We start from the raw sequence: 12904 nt of genomic DNA on the forward strand, positions 1-12904 counted from the left end.
GATTCGGTCTCGCCCAGGCTCGTGCCCTGCCTCGGGGCTCCCTGGGGCCGGGTGCCGCCCGCAGCTGCCCACCCCCCCATCTCCCCTCACAGGGCGCGCGCGGGTGCCCGCCTGTCCCCAGCAGGGCGCAGCCCCCGCCTGTCCCCCGCTCGCTCTGCCGCTGCCCCTCGGCCTCTCCGGTACGGCGGGGGAGCAGGCGAGGCGCGGCCCCGTCCCCGGGGCGCCCGCGGCGGGGAGAGGGGGGGTGTGAGGGCGGGCGCGGGCGGAGGGCGCGCGGCCGGGCGCGGGGCGGCGGCGGCGCGCGCGCGGCTGCCCCCTAGAGACGGGCGGGAGCGGCCGCCGCTGGCCGCGCTGCTGAGGGGGGGAAGGCAGCGCCGCGCGCCGCGGCCGGCAGTGAGGCTGCGACCGAGCCCGCCTGCGGATCGCTGAGCCCCGCCGCGGCGCCCGCCGCCCGCCCCGCGCCACAGCCACAGCCTCGCCTGCCCCTCGCCCGGCCAGATGATGAACTTTCTGCGGCGCAGGCTCTCGGACAGCAGCTTCATCGCCAACCTGCCCAATGGCTACATGACCGACCTGCAGCGGCCGGAGCCGCAGCAGCCGCCGCCGCCGCCCCCCTCAGCCTCCTCGGCCCCTGCCTCTGCCTCCCCGGCTGCGGAGCGCCGGCAGCCGCCGCAGTCGGCTCCCCCCCAGCAGCAGCAGCCGCCGCCGCCGCAGCAGTCGACGGGCAGCAGCTTCTTCAGCTCCCTCTCGAACGCCGTGAAGCAGACGGCGGCCTCGGCCGGCCTGGTGGACGCCTCCTCCGCCGTCTCCTCGGCTGCCGGCAGAAAGTTCAAGCTGCTCCTGGTCATCGACGAGCCGCACACGGACTGGTAGGTGCCCCCGCGCCTCCGCATGCCCCTCCGCGCCCTCCTCCTCCTCCTCCTTCCCGCCCGTCCTTCCCCTCCCTCACACTGCGGTCCCTTTCCCCCGCGGGCCCCGGCCGCGCTCAGCTCTCCCTTCCCCGCCAGATGTGGGCTCACCGGGGGGCGGCGAGCCGCGCCTCGGGCCCCGGGGGGGCGAGGCTGCCCGGTGCGGCGGGCCGGGGCCGGGGGAGGCGGCGGGAGGGCCGCCGGGCAGTGTCCCCCCGCCGCCCGGCCGCGCTGAGGCGGCAGCCGCGGGGCTGGAGCGAAGCGTTACGGACTGGAAGATGGAGCAAAAACCTGCAAAGCCCGCATTGCTTGACTAGGAATGAAAGCCGTTTCCCGTCAAAACACTAAATAAAACGTATTTACCGCCCTGAGAAGGCACGTCCTGTGTTCTCTAGGGAAATAAAGAACTCATGTAGAGGTGCAGGTAGGATTTAGGTGTTTTAGGCACGAATTTCTGTTTTGCACTGCGTGTGGTTGTAGCGTTACGTGTGTTAATTCATATTTATGAACGGGCTTGTTTTCACGCAGATCCCACCGCTTCTGTTGCAGCGTCTGAAATGCGTGTTTGGGTGAAGGTCCTTCAGGATATTGAGGACCAGCCCTCAGTTTTACCTTAACCCTGGGAATTTGTGCGATTAGGTTAATTAACTTCACAGGTTTTGTTTGGGGCTGGGTGTTTTGCCTCCAGTAGCCTCATAAAAAAATGTGGGATTTACAAAACATGAAACTTGTACGCCAAATCATTTCTTCCTGTGCCTGGCTGCTGCCGGTAGGAGAGGTTATAGCTTTTTCAGAGCTGTTTATCACATATGACTCTGGTGGGTGCTGTATTTTACAGGAAGGATGTCTACCTATTAATTGTTCCCTAACTTGTTTCCCTATAACGTGTGTTTACACATCAAGCTGTGAATCGTCTCAGGCGCTGTTGCTGGTTACAGTATATAAGGTCTTAAGAGTGCCTTAAAATAATACGGAGTAAAACGAGTCTGTTCTTATAATACTGACATCATTCAGTAATGGATGGTGGGCTTGTGATCTTATTGTCAGCTTCTCAAATTTATAGCCTTACTGTCTAGATGGACTTGTACAGTTCTATGATTTCATACAATTTACCTTAAAATGGTACTTTAATAAAATACTTGAAACAAATATGTAAGCCTTTATCAATTGCAGATACGTTATTAATGTTAAGATAACGTTACCTGTTACATTTTTGGGGTTTTTCCTTCTGTATTTTGTTGTTTGTTTGTTTTGTTGTTTTTTTTTTTTAAAAAAAAAGGTGATTGTATCTGCCGGACTAAGACAGCCTCTGTACCTACGTCATAGAGATGCATCCATGGACACTGCTCGCTGCCTTGCAGATACATCTATTTATTTAATATTCTGTGGAGCACAAATTTTTGCTTCGTAAATTAAATAACTGTATATGTTCATAAAGTTTGTTTCTGGTAGAATTTTTCTATACCTACCGAAGCCATCCTGTGTATTATAAACATGGCATGTTTTACATACTTGATAAATGCACCCGAAATGAACACAATCTGTCAGCAAAGCTTTTAAACCTCTGCATGGTGAATGCCACCAACAGCATTCTGAGTAGGAGACTAGATGCAGTCACAAATACACACAAGGTTACTCATGTCTGCTTGCTTTTTCTTTTTTTTTCATTTTTTCTTCTTTTTTTTTCTTTTTTTCCCTTTTATTTTTTTCTCGTAGTATGTGACATGGATATGTAGTAGTTCTAGAAAGAACAGTTTGTTGTTGTACTGTCTCTTTCCCCTCTAAAAAGATAATAATTTTGTAAGGGAAGATTTTAAAATAAATTTTGGAAAATATATATGTGTATTCTGATAATACATGCAGAAAAGTTTGTTTTGTACCTTTGAAGTATGGATATCCATATTGACATATATTGAACTGCTGTAGAATTTGGCTGTAGGGGCTAAAATGGAATATGAATGGTAATTTGAAAAAAAATATTGAAAGATGTCAGTAGATAAATGTCAATGGCTCCCACACTAGCTACCCTACCTGGTACGATGCACTGACCTACGGTTTAGCAAGATGAGGTATGTAGAGCTGCTGTCATGTGATACACTAACCAAACCCTGTCAATAACAAGAAAAACAGTACCAAATAAATCTCTTTGAGCCTCCTAAGAAACAATTTCATTTGATTTATGTTAACCCTGAAAGGAAGATCATACACTGGGCGTTTGTTTTTGTAATGTTTTGAGCTACATTGTGTTTGTCTTAAATTGAAGATGTATGTATTGCTTTTGGATTGCCCTTTCAGTAGAAATAAAAGAATTTCAGACTGGATCACACTGAAATCCTACTAATTCAGTGTTCTCTTTGTAGCAAGGGCCAGAGAAAGCACTAAGCACCTTCATCTCTCAGCCAAGGGTATTGCCCCTTATCTCTAGCATCAAAAGGACCCTTTGTTTCTAATGTATTTTATTTCTATTAGAGATTGACTCATATTTTAAGTCAGATTTAGTAACCCATTATTGTTATTGTCGCTAATGGACTCATATGGGGTATTCTACATATAAATAAATGCTCAGTTGTTACTTGCCTTTTTTAATCCTGATCTTAGTGACTTGTTTTTGTCATTTTCTTGCCTTAAGAAGTTTGTCCTATTACAACGTTTGAAATTCTGCTTTTGAGTATCTTTACTTTTATGGCATAGGATAGGGGAAAACTGGGAAAATTAACTTCTCTGTACTAATTCGTATACTTTGACCATGTTATATTATCTAACTCCTTAAGGAAAGAGAGCAAACGCAGTCATCGTGTCAAACCATCCTCCTTTCTCCACTAACACTCTCAGTCAAAAATGTGGAAGACAATTCTTTTCCTACAGGTTCTTTGGAAACTTGCAGCTACATAGATGAAGACTTCCTACCATCTAGTAGCTTTATACATGCCTCAGTGGCAAGTGTAAGAGAAAAATGAAAACAGACTAAAGCTGCTAGTCGACTGCCAGAGACAAATCCACGACAAGCGGTCTGCGTTGTGCTGGTTCTCATGGAATACTTAGTCACCTTCTACAATAAATGATCCTTTGGTCCAAAGGCGAAAGCAAACAACTAGCGATCATTTTCACCAATTATCTTTGAAACCTTCTGTCGTTCTAGAATATCACCATAAAGAAGGGGTGACCTGTACTGCAAACACTCCTTCAAATGGAACAGTGCTATTCATTTATATAAAGGCATTGGAAAAGCTAATTTTATTTTCTGGCCTATTCTTTATGCATTTTAATGTCATGTTCTTTTCATCTTCAGCTGCATACTAAACAGACATTTTCAGTACCTTCACTGATGGCCAGAACCCTTTTCTGAGTTAACACATCTAGTTGAGAACCTTACAAAGTATTTAAAATGTAGTGGAACAGTGTCTGATTCACAGACGCTTCCTGGTTCTGTTGGGGAGGGGAAGGCTTCAAGAACCACTTGTTAGGTTTAATAATGATTTTTTGTGATAGACTTCCATGACAGTTTTACGGATCTAGGTATCTTTGTTGATATCTTTACAAATGGAGGAAACTAAGAAGTAAAACAGTTTGTTCAAGGTCACCCAAGAGGCTAGTGATAGAGCTAAATTAAAATCTAGGCAGCTTGCTTAACCTTTTCTTTTAATTCTCCTTTCCGAGCTATTAGTCTGCATTAAGTGTCCCAAATTTTCAGCTAGATGAGTTTATTTTAAAATGTATTTGATTTCCTCAGAAAATAACCATTTTGTTCTGTATACAAAATGTACTGAATATTCAGTGCTGAACAAGCGATTGATTAGAGGCCATACATCAGTGGCAAGGTGCCAAAACACTGTATATAGATTATTATCCTTATTAAAAGCTTATGTGTAATATTTAGAAAGCTGTTTCAATATTGAAAACTAATTATTGCTTTGTCTATCTTGTGCTTTAAAGCTTGAATATAAGATTCATTGGCAGTAGTGATGAAACTATAAAAAGAATCAAGTGGAAAAATTTTGTTCTTGTATTTTTTAAGCACAAATCTTGTTATAAGTATCAGTACCTTTTTTTTTTTCCCCAGAGAATTATGCATTTTTTGTAATGTTTACTGCTTTAGTAGTTTGTCATCTTGTGATAGGCCCAAGAGATAATTTCCTTCCAAATGGCTGGGAAAAATGCCGCGTGAAGAGCAAACTTTCTGTTTTAAAATTACTGAGTTATTTATGGGCAGATATTGCTCATCATAAATGTTTTTAATATGAACAGTACTGTCACTGCAGAAAAATGCTGGCTTATGATATAAAAAATTACTGAAGTGAGCAGAATGGGTTTCTTGGGGTATTTTTGCATTTTCTAGAAGGTGGAAAACAATTTCAATTAAAACTATGTGTGTGGTTGTTATATGTAGGGGCAACTACCAAACAGCTTGCATACTACAACGACAATTCTTTGCAGTTTTTCTGTTCAATTAGGGATGGTTCAGTTGTGCGTAACTAATTAGTATTTCCTAACTCTGGTTGAACTAAAATTCTGATTTCCCTTATTTGATAGTAACATGTTAATTTAGTAGCTGCAGTATTTATTGCATTCAGTAGAAGTCTTTGGCTAGCAAGTTTTCCCATTTTAGAGGGCGTCACTTAGATTTTAGTAATGCTTGAATGAGGGCAAGCGCTTTGCCAGAGCGCTCTCTAGTCCTGTGGGATGGCGCTGTCTGGAGGGACAGCGCTCTTGCCAGCCTCCTGGCGTTGCACAGCGCACTGCCACTGGTACAGAGCATAAAGCCACCGTGTAAAAGTCGGGGGGAAACCCAGGGCATGGGCAAATGTGGAACTAGTAGTGACTGCACGGCGGGGGGCGGGGGGATTGAAAAGATCCCTTGGCACTCATTTAGGGGCTGAAGGGGAGATGTTCTTGAACGCAAGTCAAAGCAAGGGACAGCTCTGCTGCAGAGGGATGAAACTGAGTTTAGAAAGGTCTAAGCTCTTAAGACTGGCTAAATGTAGACGTATACTTTCAGGCAATGAGTTTAAAGAAAAGGTAACCTTATCAATATATATATTTTATATAGGAAGAGAAGACATATAACAAGTTACTTTTATTAATTTTAAATGCTAATTAAGAACTGCTGTGCCTTTTGTAACAAGAAATTCCTAATATCAAAGGAAAAACAACCTTGTCTTTGGTGTAACACCTTTCAAAGAAGGCAAAAGGTTCCTTAAAACCCCTGAAACTGAGCAAGAGTGATAACGATTTTACTTTGGTTTCTCTAATTTTTGCTTCATATGAAGACTTCATATTTTGAAATGATCTTTGTGAGAAGTTTCATCTGAATCTTTAAAAAATGTGCATGTCTTGCAGTCTAGTTCTAGTTATGCCTTCTGGACTGAGTTCCTAGTACTCCAAAAAGGAGCTGGCGTTTTACCTGAAGACAGTATGTGCTTAGACAGCTTCTTACAACCAGGTGATTAGATCAGTACTGCTTCCCAGAACACACTGCAGTTTTCAGCTCTGCATTAAGGGCTCTCCATTTTTGCAATCAAAATAGCAACATAATTATAGGAGAGGTGCAGGCATAAGCAGGGGCTGCCATGAGCACAAGCAGCACATCTCTGCTGGCTGGGAGGATGCGCTCAGGCACACAGGTGGAACAACGTGAGTTTCTGCAAACCAAGGTAAAGTTTATTTTGAGCTCTGTCTCCTCATCAAGTGCGAACAACTGAAGGGGTGGAAGCGCAGCTCACTGAGCCGTGTTACTTGTTTTTTGTCCTTTTTTTAAATATTAAGTCCACACTGGGCAAGAACTTCAGGACAGTGACATGCAGCTGAACTAACTGAAATGTGTAATGTGTTAACAAATCTGAATTGTAGTTTACAGCAATCTCATGCAAGTTGTATTACACGTCTGTTCTCTGAAACGGCCAGCTGATACAGTTCTGCACCAGGCAATCTGTGTGCTAGTATTTTAAGATGATCTAAGAAAAAATTGCAGAGTTTTTTTGTGTTTATCTGCAGTTTCTGGCATGTGTAATTCTTGGCTATGTTATATAAATAACAAAACACTGAGAGTTACTACCTTTTTGACTAGATATGTAAAAAATAAAAAAGCTTTTAGTGGAAAACACTTTGTTCTCCATACTCTGTGTATTGCTCTGTCTAAACAAGCTCTTACAGGCTCTAATGTCATTGTAGGCAACTTAGTGTATATGAGATGCTGACTGCAAATTTGGACAGATTGGATCTGGTGTCATCCCCTGTCCTGTCCTGACCTCTGTGCTCAAGAGTCCAAGTGAAAAATTTTTTTTTTCCTCCTTTATCTCTGAAGACACCACAGAAACTTCTCTGAATCTTAATGAAACCCCTAGTAATATGTTTAGTTGAATAGGTAGTAATAGAAAACCCAATGTTTTCCAATGTTTTCTTTTAAAGTTTGCCTTAATAGAAAGGAATGGAAGAATTGGCAAGGAAATAATGGATTTTAGGTAGGTATATTTCAAGTAACAAGACTGAAGTGAGAGATAAAATGAATAATAAATTGCTTTGTAGACTTTAGACCCAAATAAACTAAAAAATTCTACTTATAATCTATTCAGAATTTGATAATGATTTGCCAGTAGCAAATTGTAATCTGTTGAAATGGGAACAGTATGAAACAAAAGGTTATTAAAAACTGTATTATTGTTTGTCTTTAAAAAGTGTCTCTAGAGGACTTACTGTATTTTGGGCTGTATGTTTTAAATGGATGTTATTTGCCATTCTGTAAGCACTAGGATGCTGCAAGACTACACATTTTTGCAGAAACTGTGTTTCTCCAGAAGATAGATGCTAAATATTCTCACAGTATCAATCTATTCTTAAAGCAGTGACATAACAGTATGCATTTTTAGTACCCAGTTCTTAAGAGCACCATGCGATAGTTACCCGCAGTATTCATTCATTTACCCTTCCCATTGTGAGTGCTCTAAACTACAGAAATCTGTTTTCAATATAATTGAAATAGACTGATGATTTGGATTTTTATTCATTCGTAGGTAAGGTACACTGCAATGAGCATTAAAAAATGCGGTAAGACTGTAGTGAAAATATATGTTTGAGTATAAACTTGTGTCTGAAGAAGAGAACAACAAACACATGAAGGCAGGTTTGGATATAGAACCTCTACGGAAAGATTCTAGACCTGGTTAGATGAACACAGCAGCAAAGGGTAATTAGAAGTGGGTGGAAACGTTGCAAAGAATGAAAAAGAGTAAATTGACGAAGAAAGCTATGTTGTGGATGACAAAAAGTGAAGCAATAAATTACAAAGTCAGTGTTACCTGGGATAATGATAGTGCTTCCAAAGATGAGACTACTTACCTTGTGGAGTGAAAAAAATGTGTAATGAGGTGATAAGACTTTACAGACGCTGTGGGTGGGAGAACAGCGTCATACCTTGGTCTAGAATGCAAAATACTTGCTTGATTGCACTGCTGCTTTTGCTAATTAAACAGCTTTATCTGTGCTGAGTCAAACTTGACTTCTCAGAGGAAGGCTAGAGTGCTTTCAGCCAGCCAGCTGGAGGAGGGAAATGATGGGTGTTCGTGGTAGCATGAACTGTAGACTAGTTTTAGCTTTTACAGAAAGGGTAAAGACTTTAATTTTACAATACCCACTTTCACCACAAGCATGTCCTACCTGGCTGAAAGAGAAATATTAATGAACTCTTGTTGACAAATACACTGTTTCCTAATGAAAAGTTGGTGACTAAGGTCAAATCCTTGTTAATATATTTGCAAGCAAAAGTGATAAAAATATTTAATTCAGAAGGCACTGAATCTTAAATCTAAATAGGCTGTTTCTGGTTTTCCTGCAGAGCTGTGGTGCCTAAAGCAGAACAGGACTGGCCCTCAGCGGTAGGTAAGGCTGGGTGGCTTCTGCTTCAGCTGTGGCAGGCAGTAGTGTGCGATGCCTAGGGCCCGTGCTGCGATTGTGGCTGCCCATCTGCAAGCAAGCTGGCAGGGTGACGTCACTGATCAGGGCTGCCAGGGTATACCTGCTTACTCCTTTTCGAATTGCAAATGTCGGTGGGATTCATTTAGTTAATGGATTGGTCAGTAGACAGTGCTGAAGGATATGAAACTAGGTTTTGAAGACCCTTTCTATTTTTTCTGCACGCTACAGGTGTCTTTATTCTTCTTCCCGTGTAACTGTGATTGAAGAAAGAGGAAGACACATGAGATGTCACAATGTTGTTGCTTAAATGCAGCTGGGAAGGACTGAGGGCGATGTTCTCTTCATTATTTTCACCTCTGAACACCCGTTTGCTTGGTCTCAGCCCAATTTTTGAGTGCTCTCCTCATATGAGGTAGGGACAGGAGAACAGATACAGCTCTGTCCTCCCTTAGTGGAAATTAGGGACTTAGTCCCAGCTTGTGCAGATAGAGGCATAAATGTATTTTTCCCTATTTTTAAAAAAAAAAAAACAAACCGGGATGTTTGGTGTCTAATAAAGTGTGATCACCTGTTTATTGCCCCCACCCAAGTAGCAGATAGGGAGAACACAACCATCACGTGCCACCATCAGCTGGTCAGGTGCCAGAAGTTGTTACAAAAGGCAGTTTTGGTCCAACCATTAAAATGCACTATCTTTTAGCCTTTTGTAATGACTGTTCCATGTCTGACCTTGCTTGATTTACCATTTGAGCTCTGTAGTCTTGTATCCCAATAAGATATTGGTGTTTATAGTGCGCCATATACCCTGATTGCTAGTAGGAGTTATTAACAAATATTTTAAAATACATGCATTTCCTTGAATTTTTATCAGGTGATTAATTTAAAAAATATTACCAGATCCTCAGGTAAAATCTTTTAAATATCTTAATTCTGTTCTAAAGCACCCACATAAAATGATTTGATATAAACTAATAATTAATTGTTTCTATTTACAGGTTATACCATACTAAAAATATTTTTATAAATGTATTACAGAGATATTGATTAAACATGGTATGGACTTTTTAAGAAAAAAAATTGCTATCATTTCCTGTGCTAAACCCCAATTTTTTAAAATCTTGCCTTTACAGGAATAAACTGTGAGTGGGTAAGCATTAGGGACTCTCACAATGAACAGATAAAAATCTAGAAATTTTTCTTTAAAGATGTAATAGGTAGTTTGCTCATGAATATTTAGAACTGTAATAGGAAGTTGTTTCCACTGCACAAAGTGAGGAAAAGTTCTAAAATTCAATAAGAAATATAGTAACAAAATACCATGTAATGTGTTTTTAAAATGTGAATTGACACATTGTGAACACCAGCAGAACAAGGACAGGGGAAAGCCTGACAGGAGTCCTGGTTTTATTTCATTAGGTGTGGCAGTATTATGTCCTCTGGAGTCAATTTGTGCTTTGTAGTCAGAGCTGGGCACTCTCCGACAGGCTACCGATACATCTTTCTTTATTGCAATAGTAACCTTTAGGCTCCTGTATTTCTGATTTAAGCTAAATTGTCTCATCTTGTATGCAGCATGTGTTTCTTTGTGAAACAGGCATTATTAGAATAGGGGAGCATGCTTTTATGTAATTTCAAATTGAATATAAACAGTCATAAAACAAAATATCAACAGCGTGTGCTGCTTATTGGAAAGCTTCTGCAGATGATTACTTTGGTGTTTGCTAAGAAGGTGAGTGTGGAAAAGATATAAAGAAAGCTTGTGGCACAGCTAATAATAAACCCCAAGTTATGTTTGTGTGTGGATGTGTCCCTGTCTTTAGGCGTCAAAAGTATCTGTATCCCAGTAACTTTCTGAGTAGGTGTTTGAGAAGTGAGTGCAAGGTTAGATACTCTTCCCATGCATCTCTGAAAATAAAGGGGTTCTCTGGTGCAAGATGTATCTTTATCTCTTCATTTTGACCTTACAGATCTAATACTGTTTATGAAACATTGACTTTTTTTTCTGAATTGCCTGATTTAGGGGCTAAAATCTGCAGAGCTACGCTCTTACCACTTTCTGTTGATCATTGGGGCAGATGCCAAGATCCTTTGTTGCAATAATACTGACTTCTCGCAGGAGAAACCAGGGGTGAGTGTGTGAGTGCACGTGGGGGATAAAGACAAGCCTGGGGAAAAAAAGCAGAAGGTGAAATGCCTCTTATTTTAGTTTTATGATTTAAAGTGAATTCCAAATGAGAGAAAAATTGGTGCTGGTTTCTAAATTAAAAACAAGGTAGCAACATGACTTTCTTGTATTTGTATCTGTAGCTCTGAGCTTGTTTTGTTGTGTATAACCTTGTTTCTTGTTTATTACTTCTGATTTCTTACTAATAAAACGTGGTAATAATTCTACTGAAACAAATCAGATTTAGTAGATTAAACTACAATATGAAATCAGGCACAATCACTTAAGTCTCACATTTTGTTTAAAGAAACAAAAGGATGGTTTCAAGGAGGAAGATTGAGCACTCTTTCATTACCTGTTAGATCGCTTCAAAGATTTACTTTGCTTTGGAGATCATTTCCAGTGAAAGTTTTCTATGTATATGCACATTTTGTCATGGTTCATCATTAAGAAAGCTTTAAAAGAATTCAAAAGTTTTTTTCCTTTGTAGGACCAAAAAGTGGTTAATATTAGAAAAGCCATCATCTCAGATTTGGGGTTCTGGAAAGGCAATAAAAAGGTTTTCTCATACAACACGATAAATAAGTCCAATTTCACTGAGTGGCAGTGTGATTACATAATGTGCTGTGACTACAGAACTTGCTTTACTTGGGAGTTGTTGTCTTAGCCATCTACTGATTGAGGTAAATAAAAATCACAGGAATATTTTTAATTAGGAAAAATTATTTCTTTTACGATGCCTTTGTCTTTGCAGCAGTAACCAAAATTAATGTTCCTGAGTCTTATATAAATTCATGTTGCATACAATAGATATTAATAAATGACAAAGGTGTTTATAGTAGCTCTTTTAAAATTGTAGAATAAAATAATATTTACATATTTGGGATGAGGTTTATATAGGCAGGCATTACTCTCAAAATAACAGCAAAAAATCTTTGACATTTCTATAAAACAGTCTTCTGAATTAAACAGTTTGTAGTTTTAAAAATAACATTAATTGTATTTTAAATCAGCTGGTCATAAGTCACTGCTGGAGGATCAACAGTTGTTCTAATTTATCTGCTCTTAGAAGGTCCTCTAGGGAGTCAGCTATATTATGCTTTAACGTCAAGAGGGCAGATACTTCCTCTCTCCTCAAGTCTGCTTTTTTTATTTTCCATCTGTAATGGACAACCTATGCAGAAACCTTTGTTTGCTATAAAAACAATACTGAAGATTCCATTTAAAATGTTTAAAAGTTTGGCTCGGTAAATATGTGGCATTTGCTTGTAGCCATCTGCATGCACATGTGATTTGCTTCTACACATGAATACGAGCAAAAGTTTGACACGTGCTGTGGATGCTTGCATAGATAATGCATGCAAACAAATGTGGGTTTTCTAAAGTTTAGTTAATGTAATTTCTAGTTCAGGGGGAATGGACACTTAATTTCATAGACACAGTGAGAGTAAATTAATAGAAAAACAAAAAAAATCCCAGTATACGACAAAGCTAAAATCAATATGTCACGGAGGAATGCATGCTCCTTGGTGACAGAAGCAAACTGTCTAGTGGAATGAACTTATTTGGAGTGAAATAAAGAAGTGAAATAGGACAGATTTGTGTCAAGGCTGCTGTTTTGCCTGGGAAGAAAATGGTGTTACCGACCCTGTTTTACAGTAAACACATCTAGACCTGTGTGAACAGCTGAAAAACAAAAATCCTTCTGGGAAGCATTCATAAATCAGCAGTTCTGCTAACAACCCAAAATATCCTTAAGTTTAAACATCGTGAGAAGTAAAACTGAAGAAACTAGATTTGTATTTTGATATAACTGCTGAGGAGAAATAACAGAGCAGAAAATTCTGACACAGATGTGTATGGTTAAATCACAAGTGATAGCCGGGACTGTTAACGTAGTTGACTATGTGACATAACCCTTTGT

General features: G+C 40.7%; 1 protein-coding gene across 1 annotated transcript in view; it reads left to right on the forward strand.

Annotated features, from left to right (window-relative positions):
• Window positions 1-350: 350 nt before the first annotated feature.
• Window positions 351-12904, forward strand: part of SYN2 (synapsin II) — a 196210-nt gene continuing 183656 nt past the window's right edge. Inside the window, exon 1 of the mRNA XM_074836641.1 lies at window positions 351-869. Coding sequence (XP_074692742.1) covers window positions 499-869 — 371 coding nt within the window. The 5' untranslated portion in view covers window positions 351-498. The remainder of the gene's footprint in view (window positions 870-12904) is intronic.

The sequence above is a fragment of the Strix aluco genome, chromosome 11 (assembly GCF_031877795.1).
Source record: "Strix aluco isolate bStrAlu1 chromosome 11, bStrAlu1.hap1, whole genome shotgun sequence".
In the NCBI taxonomy this organism is placed as follows: domain Eukaryota; kingdom Metazoa; phylum Chordata; class Aves; order Strigiformes; family Strigidae; genus Strix; species Strix aluco.